Source organism: Staurois parvus, unplaced genomic scaffold (assembly GCF_062004578.1).
Source record: "Staurois parvus isolate SC_StPar_1 unplaced genomic scaffold, SC_StPar_1.0 ptg000712l, whole genome shotgun sequence".
Classification (NCBI taxonomy): domain Eukaryota; kingdom Metazoa; phylum Chordata; class Amphibia; order Anura; family Ranidae; genus Staurois; species Staurois parvus.
The window spans coordinates 680496-695646 of record NW_028318508.1 but is presented as its reverse complement, the minus strand read 5'-3'; the positions used below and the strand labels follow the sequence as shown (position 1 = coordinate 695646).

The following is a 15151-nucleotide window of genomic DNA, read 5'->3' as shown; positions in this document are numbered from 1 at the left end:
ATGGATTACATTAGAGCCTGTTTTTACTACCACATTGTAAGTGTTTTTAATTGCTTTTTATTAAAGTTGACCTGGAATACTGCACTTAGAAGTGCCTTCCTGTTTCACCTTCCCCCACAGTTATAACCTTTTGTTCCACTTGCCCAACCCTATTAGATTGTAAGCTCTGATGAGCAGGGCCCTCTTAACCCTCTTGTTTTAATTTGTATTGTAACTGTACTGTCTCCCTTTATATTGTAAAGTGCTGCGCAAACTGTCGGCGCTATATAAATCCAGTATAATAATAATGTAATGAAAATTTTTGTACGAATGTTCATTTGGACAATCTACAAGTGTATGGTCAACGTTAGAAACACTGTCAAGAGTATTTACTAAAACTGGAGAGTGCAACATCTAAAGCAGCTTTGCAGAAAAACCAATCAGCTTCCAGGTTTTATTTCCAAAACTTAATTGAACAAACTGAATTTGGAAGCTGATTGGCTACCATGCACAGCTGCACCAGATTCTGAGTCCTCCAGTTTTAGTAAATACCCCTCACATATGTGACATCTAACCTTTAGACTCTCTTCATCAAGAAAAGCAAGTCACTGAGGTTTTTTCGCAGTCTCTTCTATCAAGCCACCGCTTATTGATACAGGCACGTAGTTGCTATTCAAAGTTATATGAATGTATACGGAATACAAAAAGGTCTCTGTGTTTTCTTCATTTATTATTTTACGTGTCTATCCATGTGTCAACATTCGATCACAGTTTTAGGATTTAGGACAAGTAGATGACAACCACCCTGTTTCAACAGAATGCAGTCTATTTTATTTTTAAAGAAAGAAAAAATATGAAAACAATAAAAGCGGTTTCTTTACACTAGCAGTAAATAAATTTATACAACCATTCAGTCTGTATAATATGATGAAATAAATCTACATCTTTTTTATATTTTGGTGTCTTTGAATTATACATACAAACAACAATTACAGGAACTTGTTCACAATGCATTGAGGCCTGAGGAATGGCTATCAGCAAATCCTTTCTGACAATTTCCGTATAGTAACTTTAATTGCCCAGGGTTGATAGTGCTTCCTGCGAAGAGACCCACAGCCTGAACGTATGAACCGTCTACAGTTTTAATGCATCAAACAACCTCTGCCAGTTACAGAAAACAAGACTAGCAGTGTGTTCACGTTGTGAGTCAAGCAGCCCGAGAGTTCATCGAGTCTAAGATCGACTGCCGGGCTCCCCATAAAATCTTGCTGTCCTTCATGCTTTTCATACAGGTGCTAAGCAGAAATAAAAGTCTTCAAAATGTACAGCATAAAGTTCTTTTTTTTTTTGCAATGTTTCTCATTTTTGTTCACAGCACTGGAAACCCTTATCAACAGGGAGTCACGGTTTCAATGGCTTATTCACAAATGGGATCCAGATTCAGTGGTCAAGAATGCGTAGATGCCACAGTGAGTTCCTTTCGAAGTTGCAAGCACTACTGTGTGTAGGCGTTTAAATAACATTTTTTTTTCATATTTTGAAGGGTCATCACTTTCCAAAAGTTGCAAAATATAGATGAAGTCTTAAAAGGGATGCAAGTTACAAAGAGTAAAGTCTAACCCATGGCAGTTACCATACTGGAGGGATGATGAGGTGCAAAAGAGAGGCCAGATGGTGGATGCATTGGCGTCGGCGTGGTCAGCATGTGACCAGGGTGACTGAAAGGTGAAATGTGGCTGAGGGAGGACATATGCCTGGACAGAGCGGCGGGGCTGAACGAGCTGCTCTTGGGGTAATGATCCTCGAGGCCGTCATGGATTTTTTTGCTCTTTTTTGACTTGCTAGACATTTTCCGGTTTCTTGTCTGGATTCCTTCCTTCTTCATGGTCAAGGGTCTGTTAATCTAAACAAAAATTTATTATTTGTTTTTGTTTCTCATTCTTTAATAGCTTTTGTATGGATATGCAACTACTTTGCAAAGTATTCAACAGTAATTATTTATAATCAAGCAAAGCAAACATTTCTGGCAAGTTTTTATTTCTGTCTGTGACACACTTGGGTAGATTTTCCTTCTTTTTTGTCTTGGTGATGTCTATATCAGAAATAGAGGGGGGGATGCTCCTGGGACAGGAAGGCACAGACAGTAAAAAAAAGCATTGTCAGAAGTTCCTCCCACTCTTTAGAAAATGTTTTTGTTTTTGTTCTTCATTCATGCTGGAGAGTAAAGGGTAATTAGGTTGTTTTCACTTTAATCTTCCAATTATGTGAAATCTTCCAAATCTTTTATTGATCTTGAAAATAACTGAGTATTTTAAGTGAACACAGTTTCACTTTATTCACTAAGCTGAGTAGGGGCTCGTTTCCACCTACATCAGTCTTTCAAGACAGCAATACTGCCGCATCTTGAATACCTGTATTTTTTTTTTTTTTTGACAGCTGAACTTTTTGGATGGAAATACCACATAGCAACCACAGGTGGTACTGCCTGCAGGATGCAATAGGGTAATATTTTTTTCCACACAGCAAGACCACTTTTTCAGCTTAAATGCTGGTGCAGAAAAAAAAATAGCTTAACTGCCTATTTTTACCTCCCCAACAGAAAGAGGTAGATTTACTAAAATTGGTGCACTCAGAATCTAATGCAGCTGTGCATGGCAGCCAATCTGATTTTAACTTCAGCTTGTTCAATTAATCTTTGTCAATAAAACCTGGAAGCTGAATGGTTTCTATGCAGAGATGCACCAGATTTTGCACTCTCCAGTTTGAGTAAATAACCCCCCCCCACACCAGTGAATGCTAAACCTTACTCTGCTAAATGAACATATTTATTTTATTACTTATTTCAGGTTCTTATAGCGCTGTCAATTTACGCAGCACTTTACATATAAATATTGTCATCGGTCCCTAACCCTCAAGGGGTGTACAAGCTACGGCTCCTAACTTACAATTATACGTACACATACTAGGGTCAATTTAGACAGGATCCAATTAACCTAACATATGCTTTCCAAAGTGAACATTTAGCTAGAGAACAGTCTCTGTTCTTGTGTTGGTAAGTCTTTTTTTAGGGCAAGTATTATTATTATTTATAATAATAATAATATATTTTTATTATTATTATTAATAATAATAACAATAATAATAATATATTTATATTATCAGTTGAATTAATTTTCCGAACCAAACTGTAAATGTTTTACTACACATATTAAATAGAACATACTGACAAGCTGGACCCAATTATACAAAAAATTTATAAATAGTAGTTTTAAAAATGCTATATAAATGCTGTATATGAAAAAAAAAAAAATTGGTCAACCCTCTATACTTAACCTTGCAAAAGAGTTAACATTTACAGCACTGTAAATGTAGCGTGTTTATGTATAATAGTTAGCTTTAGTTTTTCAGTGTGCTTTGGAACCCAATTCCTAGCTGATATCCCTGCATATTTCAAGTACAAATTATCTAAGATATGTGGTTCAGAAACTGCTCAGGCAGCATTTCAAATTTCAGCATTTCAGGCAGCATTTCAAAGCTTAGAACCAGAATAAACACAACAAAGATGACAGATTTAGGAAATAGGCAAGTTGTACTGACAGCTGTCAGTTTCAGCCAGTAAAAACTGAACTTCACACCACTCAGCCACTACACACTGTTTTACTGCAATGCATTCATTGCATTTGGCTGGGACTATTCACCTATCAGTTAACAACTGCATGGCAAATTGTTCTTTTATTTTACAAAGGCTGACCGCAGCATGGTAAGGTCAACCAATAAAACAGTGGTGTGCTACATTAAGAACAGGGAATTGTTCATGATCCCTGCAAAGCTTAACCTGAAAGTGAGTCCCTATTATCCTACTAATTAGCTACGCACGCTGCTGAGGGTGGTCAGTTTTATAGCCCATGTGGACACCTGCCGAGCGTCTGCATGACCAAGCTTTCTGATTCAGGGAAAATTTCACTACAGCATTGATGGTGAATTGATATCAGCAACATTTCAAGGACACAGTTATATGCTGAAATTAATACACATATTACAAATATAATGGTAGAGTACAAGTGATCAATCCAACCTAAGCAGAGAGTTATTTACAAAAAAATTGTTTTGGAGTTATTTAACCACTTGCCTACAGGGCACTTATACCCCCCCTCCTGCCCAGGCCAATTTCCAGCTTTCAGCGCTGTCACAATTTGAATGACAATTGCTTGGTCATGCAACACTGTACCCATATGAAATTTTTATTATTTTTTTTGAGACAGATAGAGCTTTATTTTGGTGGTATTTAATCACCTCTGGGTTTTTTTTATTTTTTGCTAAACAAACCAAAAACCACTGAAAATTGTGAAAAAAAAATGTTTTTTCTTAGTTTTTGTTATAAAATTTTGTAAATAAGTGATTTTTCTTCTTCACTGATGTGCGCTAATGAGGCTGCAGTGATTGGCACTGATAGGCTGCACTGATGGATACTGATAGGTGGCACTGATGGGCACTGATGAGGAGGCACTGGTAAGTGGCACTGATGGGCATTGACAGGCATCACTGATGGGCACTGAAAGGCAACATTCATATATAGCACTGATAGGCAGCACTGATAAGTGGCACTGACTGGCACTGATAGGCGGCACTGACTGGCACTGTTAGGTGGCACTGACTGGCGGAACTGATAGGCAGCACTGACAGGCACTGATAGGCGGCACTGATACACACCGATAGGCGGCACTGACTGGCACTGATAGGCAGCACTGACTGGCAATAATAGGTGACACTGATTGGCAGCACTGATAGGTGGCACTGACTGGCATTGATAGGTGGCAGTGACAGGCACTGATGGGTGACACTGAAAGGCAGCTCAGATGGGCACTGATATATGGCATTGATGTGCACTGGTAGGCACTGATATGTGGCATTGATGTGGAACTGATGGGCACTGGCAGGTGGCACTGATGAGCACTGACAGCTGGCACTGATGGACACTGACAGGTGGCACTGCTGGGGCTACGCAAATCATCAGTGCACACTGATCATCAGTGCCCTGATGATCAGTGCACATGTCCCCTCTGCGGAATGCCGATTACCGGCTCTCCTCTCCTCTCGAGCTGTCAGCGTGACAGCTCGTGAGGAGAGAAATGCAGATAACCAGTATTTCCCTATTTACATGTGATCAGCTGTGATTGGACCAAGGGCGGACTGACCATTTGGAAACTCGGGCACTGCCCGAGGGTCTGGGGTCAGTAGGGGGCCCCATGAGATGCCCCTGGTACCTTTTTCATAGGCTTTTTTGAGTTTGGGCAAAGACACAGGGGCCCTATGATCCCCTATTGCCCAGGGGCCCCATGAGTTGTCAGTCCGCCCCTGGATTGGACACAGCTGATCACATGACCGAGCCGACATCTTTGGCTCTTTCCATTGATCGGTGATCCGCTGTGTCCGAGGGACACAGCTTTATGCCTGTACAATAAATTGTGTTTCATGGAAAAATAGTCTTAGTGGCTCTGAGTGTACTTAGTTATGTTCTATAATCTACTGTACATTGCAGTTTTTCAATCTTCCAATGTTCTCTAATGGTCTTTCACAATTTAAATCGCAGTTGTATGTTGTATAGGTAATATGGACTATGTACAGGGCTTTTTTTCAGCAGGAACGCAGGGGAATGCAGTTCCGGCACCTCCAGCACTGAATGTATGTAACGGCAAGGGGTGCTAGGGTGTGCTGGAAGGTTTATTGATGCTAGCTGCTGGGGAATCTATTGCTACCAGAGGGAATCTATTTTTGCATGATGGTCTATTGTTGCTTGGGAGGTCTGTTGTTGCTGGTAGGGGATCTGTGCTGGAAGGGATATACTGTTGAGGGAGAGGTCTATTGTTGTTGGCTGCTGGAGAGTCTATTGATACTGGATGCTGGGGGAGCTGTTGTTGTTGCTGGGGGTCTATAGTTGTTTGGGTGATTTTTTTTGTTGAAAGAGTCTATTGTTGCTGGGGGGATCTTCTGTTGCTGGAGGTAGGGGGGGTCTATTGCTGCTTGCTGTGGGAAGTCTATTTTACTGCTTTTCTTGTTATCATTAACACCTTTCATACAAATTACTTAACAAAATGATAACTGGGTCTGTATTCTTTATAAGGATCTGTACTGGGAGGTGGGTAGAGGTTTGAACCAAGGGACTGTGCTCGGAGATGGGTAGGGGCAGAGACAAGAAGTGATTCAGAAGGGGGGAGTGTCTGCACCTATTCTCTGAGAAAAGAATCCCTGACTGTGTATCTATACATAGGTTGCTAGGCATTATGGACAATGTGTATGTACATACGGTGGTAGGCATTGTGGATTATATATATGTACTGTATGGTACAAATACCATTTTTGACAGATTTTTCCTAATAGCCAACAACCTGCCAATTCCTATAGACAGTGAAACACAAATCATAAAATAAAACTCAACTGTTTCACTTTACATCTCTCTTCCATAGATGTCAATGCATACTAGTAAAATAAAACTAATTACAAAATTACTATTTTTTAATAAAACATATTTTGTAAAGTTGCAAGAAAGAGGACCTTACAAGAAAAATATAACTCTGAATGTATTGTCTGCTTTGCATACCCAGCTACATTAGGAAGTAAACTGTAAAAACATCACCTCTGGTATGATCCTGATACAGGAAACACAAACCAATCACGTGATTTTCCTCAACATTGTCAAACAAATGCTGCACATTTTAGCATTGTTGTCATATGATTTGTGATACTAATAAACTTGCACCTCCCTAGTCCTGAATATAAACTGATCTGTAAGTTCCTGAAGTCTCACAAGATTACAGAAGCTGAGGAGTGATCAGTTGATCTTGTCCTGCATGGTTTTGGGCTACTTGAATATGGCGCAATGCACCAGTCACAGGATATAGACAATATTGTAAACCAGACAGTGACACCAGTAAAGCTATTTATATAAATTTGAAATGTTACATTATTTATTCATTTTTTTTAAAATGCTTGATCATAAAAGTAATATATTAACACAGGCCCTTGAAACATTTTACTGTATTGAAAATTTTTTATTCATTGAAATATATTTCCATTTAAATGCTAAAAAACCCTCATTCTAAGCCTATTGTAACTACCCTGTAACCCTGTAAAGGGAAGATATCTATACAAATCCATTCTGAGGGCAGTCTGGTCTGGTCACATGATCTCCCCAGCGGCTGGCTTCAGTGAATAAGATAGATCCCTGACAACAGCTGTAGAACCTGGGCAATGACCTCATCCATAGACGTAGTATGAGGCATCTGTTGTCGGTTGCCCCGTCAGGTGCCTCGTGACTTCTCGTTAACCCTGATGAAGTCATGAGGCACGTGACACAACGCGTTGGTACGCCATTTCCAGTGACGCACTTCCGGCCGCAGAGGCCATATTGCTACACCCATCCCATGCAGTACACCCATAGGATGTGGGGATAAGCATTTTCTGTTTGGAGCATATGTGAGTGTGACATTGGCTGTTTATCACATTTATTCATTAAAAAACAATATTGCACTATGGAGGAAACTGTTTTTTGTGTCTCACTAACATGATCCTGAGTGGAGAAGGTGGAGAGTAAACAGTATTGCAGTACCATTCCCTTTAAGGAGTAAGGAGTTGCTGAACAAAGGAGCTTATGTGATACCTATTTTTCCCTGTGATGAGGAAGTATCCTTAAGGATCTGGTTTTTGGGTTATCCTAAAACTGTGTTGGCCCCTTGGGTCAATGTGTGGAGGTGAGCAGGTATTTCTGCTGGTTTAAGGATTTTGACACTTGAGTGAAGATCACCAGTGCACTTCATCACCTTTATGATTGTTTTTTGCTGTTTGAAGATCACTTATATGTTTTGGACTACACAATATTCTGTTTGGGGATATTAGACATTGCCTAATACTTACTTTGATATATTGTCATTAAAGCACTATAGTTAAATGTTTATTGAGCACTATTTAACACAGATGTTTATTTTCCCTTTTTTATAAGGGACCGCGTTTTTGCATAATCACCATTTATTACCCGCTTGATGAATCACGGAGAATTACCACAAGTATTTATTGTGGTTACCACCAGATTGCACTTTATTGATCCATAGAGATCAGAGCACAGTGTGTTCAGTGTTTATCACTTTATTATTAGTATTATTAATATATTATCCATATATATATATATTTTATAGGCACTGCTTGGTATTAGTGTATTTTAGCGCTTCACTAAGTTCATAACTATATCACATGGAAGAAGTTTTTTATTGTTCTTACTATTATTTGTGTATATGTTTTAAAACTAACAGATCCCTCTAAAGCAAGGTGGATGGAGTAATCCTCCCCCCCTTCACCACCACCACCAGGACATTGTATTCTGACAGCGGCACCCACAGCTGTCAGAATATACACACCAGCAGCTGCTGCCACTGATCAAGAATCATTTTCTAACATGTCCCTTCCACAGAAGGTGATCAAACAATTTACTTATGTGGAGTGGGGATGGTTATACACTAATTGAAACTTCAGTGGTCCCTGTATTTCTGAATTTCGATCAATGTTTGTCCACCTTTAGTCTAGGCATTTACACATTTTGATGTCAACTGGATGCAAGATTCTCCATAAAGTACAATGTAACATAACCATTAAAGTGAACTACCACAGAGCATGATTTTATCAATTATTTTGTATTGTGTTTGCAAAGTAATATTAAAGCCATTTTAGTGTTTTGGAGAAGCTTTTGCTATCTATGGTTTGTTACCTGGTCAGGGGATGAGTTTATTTACTAAGCATTTCAAAGGATTTCTGTCCTACTCACATGAGGTCTTCTTGTGGAATGTAAATGACTGGAGGGGTGCAGTGCAGAGATGTGATTCAGAAACAAATATGCCATGTGTAGATTTACTGATTTATTCCTCCGGACTACAGAGAGCGGGAATGTGCTTTGTGGATATGGATTTTTTTTAGGCCTGGAATCTCACTCCTGTTTCACTAGTAACAGAAGTGGAGTTCAGTTAGAGATCCAAGCCAAAGTTCAAAGGAACAATTGCTGTATAAAACTGAGCAAAAAGTCTACAACACATCTACTAGTCACTTGGTATCAGGAGGAAATGGCCATATTGAGAGAACAGGCCACTCTGGACATTAAACAGGAAGTCTTTAGAAGGGCATACCAGCAAGAACACACTTATTTCGCACTGCAGAAGGCTCAAGCTGAAAAGCAGGCAGCTTGCTACCAGTGTTCAAAAGTCCATAGAAAATTCTTCTAATGAGAATACTGCTGATATTAAAGGCTTCTTCCAGGATTTGGAAAACCAGTGGCACTGAATGAAAGACCCAAACTATGACAGATGCTTATTAGCTGGACTACTAGATGGGCAATAAAATTTAAAAGTCAGACTATGAAAAGGTATGTAGAATAATAGTTTCATATTATGCAATCATCCAGAGTCCTGCCATGCCCAATTTAGACAGGTGATACAATGAGAGTGGGTCATTTAAAATGTATGTCTACAGATGACTCTGGCCTGCAGATGGCTGAAGGGACAGCAGGCTTTTCTTGTTAATGATATATATGCCTTACTTTTCTATAAGAAAAAATGTTATAGTAAATGTCCTGAAGAGATATATGAGTGGGTTAAAGACAGAGAGCCAGCCACAATCAAGGCAGCAACTATTTGGCAGAAAACTTTTATCTCGTAAGCATTGTTTAAAGGAGATTAGGGCCAATGCTCTTTTGGCCTTGCTTCTCCTGGGGGTCAAAGGAATGCACTTCATTCTGCACTCCAATGACCCATATTCAGCTGACAGTGAGATAAAGCTTGATGACGGCTGGTGTCACTCTGGAGAGATCCCAACTTTAATGTCAGGATCCACCCAGATGCCTGAGGGGCAGGTGGCTCAGCCTCTCAATGCCTGCTGAAAGCCTGAGCCAACCACTCCCAACCCTTGCACAGCCTGGCTTTTCAGTGAGTGCTGGAGGGGCAGAGCAGAGTCTAGTGACTGACAGTCGCCGGCTGTCTGCTCTCTGAAGACCAAAGACTGAGTGATCAGTTGTCTTTGATCACTCAGTTCTCAATCTTAGAAGCAGCACGGGACACTGCTGCATCCACCCAGGTGAGCATGTGAGGTTTTTTTTTAATTCCCATACATTTCTTTAAAAAATAAACATACAATTGCCCTCACAAAGTAAATGTCCTCCATTTCTCTCCCTCTACTATCCCAAATGGAAGTGTTGTTCAAATTTGGGATGTACAGCATGCTCCTCATATCTGGATAAACAATTCAAAGACTGCACATAACAAACTATGTTATACTCCTGGGAAGGCTGAGAGCCCCCTGGAAGACACTGGTGATCAGTGTCTTCCATGGGGCTCTCATAGCTAATCTCCAATATTGTGGGAAATTGTTCATCCATGTATTTTTTTCTGCACGGATGACATGCGAGCGTGAGACCTGGTGTGGACATCATCAGTGGGTAGGCCAAAAAAAAGGAGGAAGTGGAAATGAGAAATATTTTTAAAATGGCAGTGAGGGCATAACAAACTATGTTATACTCCTGGGAAGGCTACATCACCAGTGTCTTCCAGGGGGCTCTCATAGCTAATCTCCAATATTGTGGGAAATTGTTCATCCGTGTATTTTTTCTGCATGGATGACATGCAAGCGTGAGACCTGGTGTGGACATCATCAGTGGGTAGGCCAAAAAAAAGGAGGAAAAGGAAATGAGAAATATTTTTTAAATGGCAATGAGGGTTTTCCAGCAATGGGTGGATGGTGCCATGGGATTGGGGAAATCAGATATAATTAAAACAAGTAACAATCTGAATATTTATGTGTTTCCTAAAAAAAATGATGCTGCCAGTTAATTAAAAGTGTGTGTGGATCAGCTGTAATAATTGCTACATACAATTTTTGCTTTTAACATAAATTTTAACAGTACAATTCTGAATATATATCTCTTAAATCACGTGAGTAGGTTGATAACTTTCTTACATAAATCAATAGAATTATCACAGATGCTGATCATCTAAAACTAATTTAAATAATATTTTTTTTCCATTATCATTATGGACAGATCTTAGAGATTCCTATACTGTATATTATTGCCATTATTATTTATTTAGAACTGTGTTATTAGGGAAGTTATAACTTTTCCGTGTATTTGCAGTATTATAGCACAGTAGTAACATCTAATTGTTTGAAAGAGTTAACAAGACAAAGAATCTTTTTTTTCTACCTCAGACAAGAAGCTATTTGCCTGCAATGAATATCTGTTCCTTGGAAATATGAGACAAGTTTCAGTTGCAGATGTGAAATGATGACCTATTTTACATTGCGCCGTCTACAGTGCATATCAAAGAAAAATATTTAATGAAATGAAAATAAAGCAAGTTTAATCCTGCTACAGGCTTGTTGTGTTTCACACCTGATGAAAACACCTAGGAGGTCTGACAGCCAAGTGTAAATATATTTGTTTAGCATTTCCTAATAAAATTAAACCTGCTGGATTTTTTGGAAGAAGAACAATTAATACATGTGATCTGTACTAAAAGCAGTTGTGCATAATGATTGCTAATATGTCTCCTGCGCTTGTCATAAAACCATATACATAAATATGAATGCATAAATTAATGTTAAATGGGATTCAAAACCTGCACCTGAATATTGTCATTTTAGCATATGCTTCTTTGGTTTACTGCAAAATATCAGCTAGGATTTGAGGGAAATTTTAAACATTTTGTAAAAAGTATATTTGATATTTTACTATTTAGTAGCTATTGACTCTTATCTATGGAAGTAATATAAAAAAAACTTGCATTATGTTCACTTACAAAACCTTAAAGTTTGATGCTACTTTGCATAAAAACACATTTCTACAAAGATAAAAAAACAAAACAATCTATGCTGTAGCCTCCCTAGCGGTCTGATTATGTCCATATTTCTGTGCTCAAAGCGGTACATTTTTTTGCATAAAAATATGTCGTTTTTTTATTGTAGGCCTGTAATTTTTAAGAATAACTCACTGAAATCTGTCCGAACAAGAGTCTAGTAAACATTCCGGGTATGTTAAAATTTGAAACACAAAATCATAAATTATAATTTAATAAATAATCATAACAAATAATAATATAATAATAATTTGATTCAATAATATAATCAAACCAAAAACACTGAAATTTGTAATAGAGCGCCAGTTCACACATCACCGAGCAAAGTCGCAAAATCGTTTTCAGTGTCTGATGAGGAATTTCCCCACGAATCATTATCACTCAATTCTGCAAGTGGTTCTGATTTACTATCGCTGTTCTCTAGCTGGTCTAAAACCGCTTTTGACCTAAAAGGACGCTTTTTGGATGCCATGGACGTTTCTCAGTTTCCAAGCAGAAAGAACAGAAAAATGCAGGCAGGGCACAGGACAAAGCACTAGGGACAAAATGTATGTGAAATGGTTTGATACAGTAATGTTTTATTATGTGATTTTAGTGATTTTAGTGAATGTCACTTTTAAAATTTTTAAATTTCCCACCAGTTACATCCCCGTACGTCCTGACGTCGCAGGGAACGGAACCCGGAAGACATATGCCGGAATCAGCCGGAGGACATTGCCAGGGACACTGCAGGGGGGACATCGCGGGAGCGCAGGACAAGGTAAGTGCAGAAGGGATCCCAGAGCAGCGCTGCAAGGTATTCCTGAGTGTAGCTCGGGGTTACCGCTTGTGGTGCTGAAACTTTACCCCGAGCTACACTCAGGAATACCTACAGGGAGTTTAAGAAAGAAGTCTGGCTCTAGCCAAGTCCAAAGTATTTATTATTATGTCAAAGCAAATTTTGTAAAGTTTCCATTCAACAAAATCATATAGTAAATATAAAAAGTTTGCAAGTTTCAAATTATTGTTATTAACTTGTATGCTGCTTTTTTCACGTACTGTAGAATTATAAATATTATTAAAGCTCATGCCAGATTTTTTTTTTCTAATTAATAATAAAGTCACTTTCAATTTAAATTTAACTATTTTAAGGTCACTGAAAAGAAAAGTGAACTCATGTCAACAGTTAAGGAAAATTAATATGTATTAGATGCATTTATTTTAACTTTCATAAGGCTCAATTCACTAAGTTACAATGATCATTAATTGTCTTAAGGACCATTATTTTTAGCAGTGATAGCCAATAAAAGCAACAGTCACATGTCTGAAAACAATTATATCTTATGGCATAGTGCATTGGTAGTGAATTGATGGTGAATTGGTATTATTGAAAAACTAGAATAAAAAAAAAGAAAAAGCATTACACTAAAGGTAGACACACGCAAGATCGTGGTCAGAGATGAAGGCACAAGCTTACTGCCAAAGAAACTTTATAATATAATTCTTTTTTTTAAATACTCAGTCAGCATGCTTATGTTGTGAAACAAAGTAGCAGAAAAGGGGCCAGACACATTCAACTAAAGTCTTTTTCCAAAACAGCAACAGCAGTGGGCAAACCATTCCAGTCAAACTGAGTACACTGTCCATATCTTCAGTTTGATCAGCCAGAGTGCCTGCCTTGACCCAGAGATATAATGACCATCAGCTGATCCATCTGATTCTTATATATGTCCACTTTAAACACTGATGCATTAGTGATGGTGGTGAGTAAAGTTAGAACAAGGTAAAGACAGGTTTATGGACCTTTTGCTGGCAATGTCTATCTTCAGTTCTTCACTAGGGGCACTAACATCAGCAGAGTGTTCACTTACTTTGTATCTAAGACTATACTGAAGTCAGTACCCCAGTGGTGGATTTAGGTCAAAACTTTGAAATTAAGTGCAGGACCTTGCACCTCTAAGCACCCTCTCTAACATTTCAGCATTTTTTGTACTTTAAAGTCAGGTCTCCTAGAGTCCTATGCTACATCATTTCTCCACACAATTTATTTATTTATTACTGGTACTTATATAGTGCTGTCAATTTACGTATATAAATAATGATTGCTAATATGTCTCCTGTGCTAATTTATAAATTATGTCAGTGCTTTACATATATATTGAACATTCATATCAGTCCCTAACCCTCAAGGGGTGTACAATCTGAGATCCCTTACTCACATTCATACATACACATACTAGGACCACTTTAGACAGGAGCCAATTCACCTACTGGCATGTCTTTGGAGAGTGGGAGGAAACCCGTGCAGGCACACGGAGAACATGCAAACTCCAGGCAGGTGGTGTCATGGTTGGGATTCGAACCAACAACCCTAGTACTGCCAGGTGGAAATGATAACCACTTAGCCATTGTGCAATGTTAACTGTTTTATTCTTCTCTTAAGAAAACACATATCTCTACACCAAATTTATTCAAATCCAAACTTGGACACTAAAGATTTTTAACTGCTTGGTTACATGAACAATCTCAAACACTTATATAATAGATTTATAAATTTAAGCTAAACAATGTCAGAAACACCAGATTGGGCACCATAGATATGAACAAATATGAACAGATCTCACATCATTTTTTTCATCTATAGACAAGACCTTATTTTTTTCAATGCCTAAAGAACATAAACATACAACATTGTGTTTTTCATGTTTTTGCACTCAGCAGATACCCCAGGTGTTGACTTTATCTTTGGGAAACAAAACAAATATAGCTAATTTTCTTTTTTTTTTTAAGATAGGCTATCAGAAGATGTCTGCATTGCATCCAATGATGTATGGTTATTTCCTGATCTATGGGTAGCCCCGTGGTGTAAGCAAATAACTATAGCGGACTCGTTTCAGTGCCAAAAGTGGCTGGCTGTGTTGGATATTTTTGGCTGATTGATTTTGTTCCCCTTAATATAGGGTGGCTGTTCCTTTTGCTACAATGACACAGGCATACATGTTTGTAGAAGTCACATCCTACAGATTACAGCCTCACATCCAAAACCCTGTGATGTCAATATCTAGCTTAAGAGTGGCTTATGCAGGTTTATCTTTTACTAACAACTAAAAGATAGTGAAAGATATGGCCATCCTCACTGTAAAGGGACAACCATGGGGTTTCCTCATAATTCATCCTATATGCTTTTGTAGCACATTTTTACTCTTGGCCCAAGGAATGGGCCTCAATGTCAAATCGTCTATCATTAAGGGCTCGTTCACACTAGGCTGTTTTGCCAACGCTTGCCAAACGCCCCTATAGCGTTTGGC

At 38.5% G+C, this 15151-nt stretch overlaps 1 protein-coding gene across 4 annotated transcripts in view; it reads right to left on the bottom strand.

The window, feature by feature from the left end:
* Positions 1-787: 787 nt before the first annotated feature.
* GATA3 (GATA binding protein 3) overlaps positions 788-15151 on the bottom strand; it is a 50809-nt gene continuing 36445 nt past the window's right edge. For 3 of the 4 annotated variants that reach the window (XM_089653434.1, XM_089653435.1, XM_089653436.1), the window contains one exon: positions 788-1882. In XM_089653434.1, coding sequence (XP_089509560.1) covers positions 1595-1882 — 288 coding nt within the window. In that variant the 3' untranslated portion in view covers positions 788-1594. The remainder of the gene's footprint in view (positions 1883-15151) is intronic. The other variant, XM_089653437.1, reaches the window with a different exon arrangement.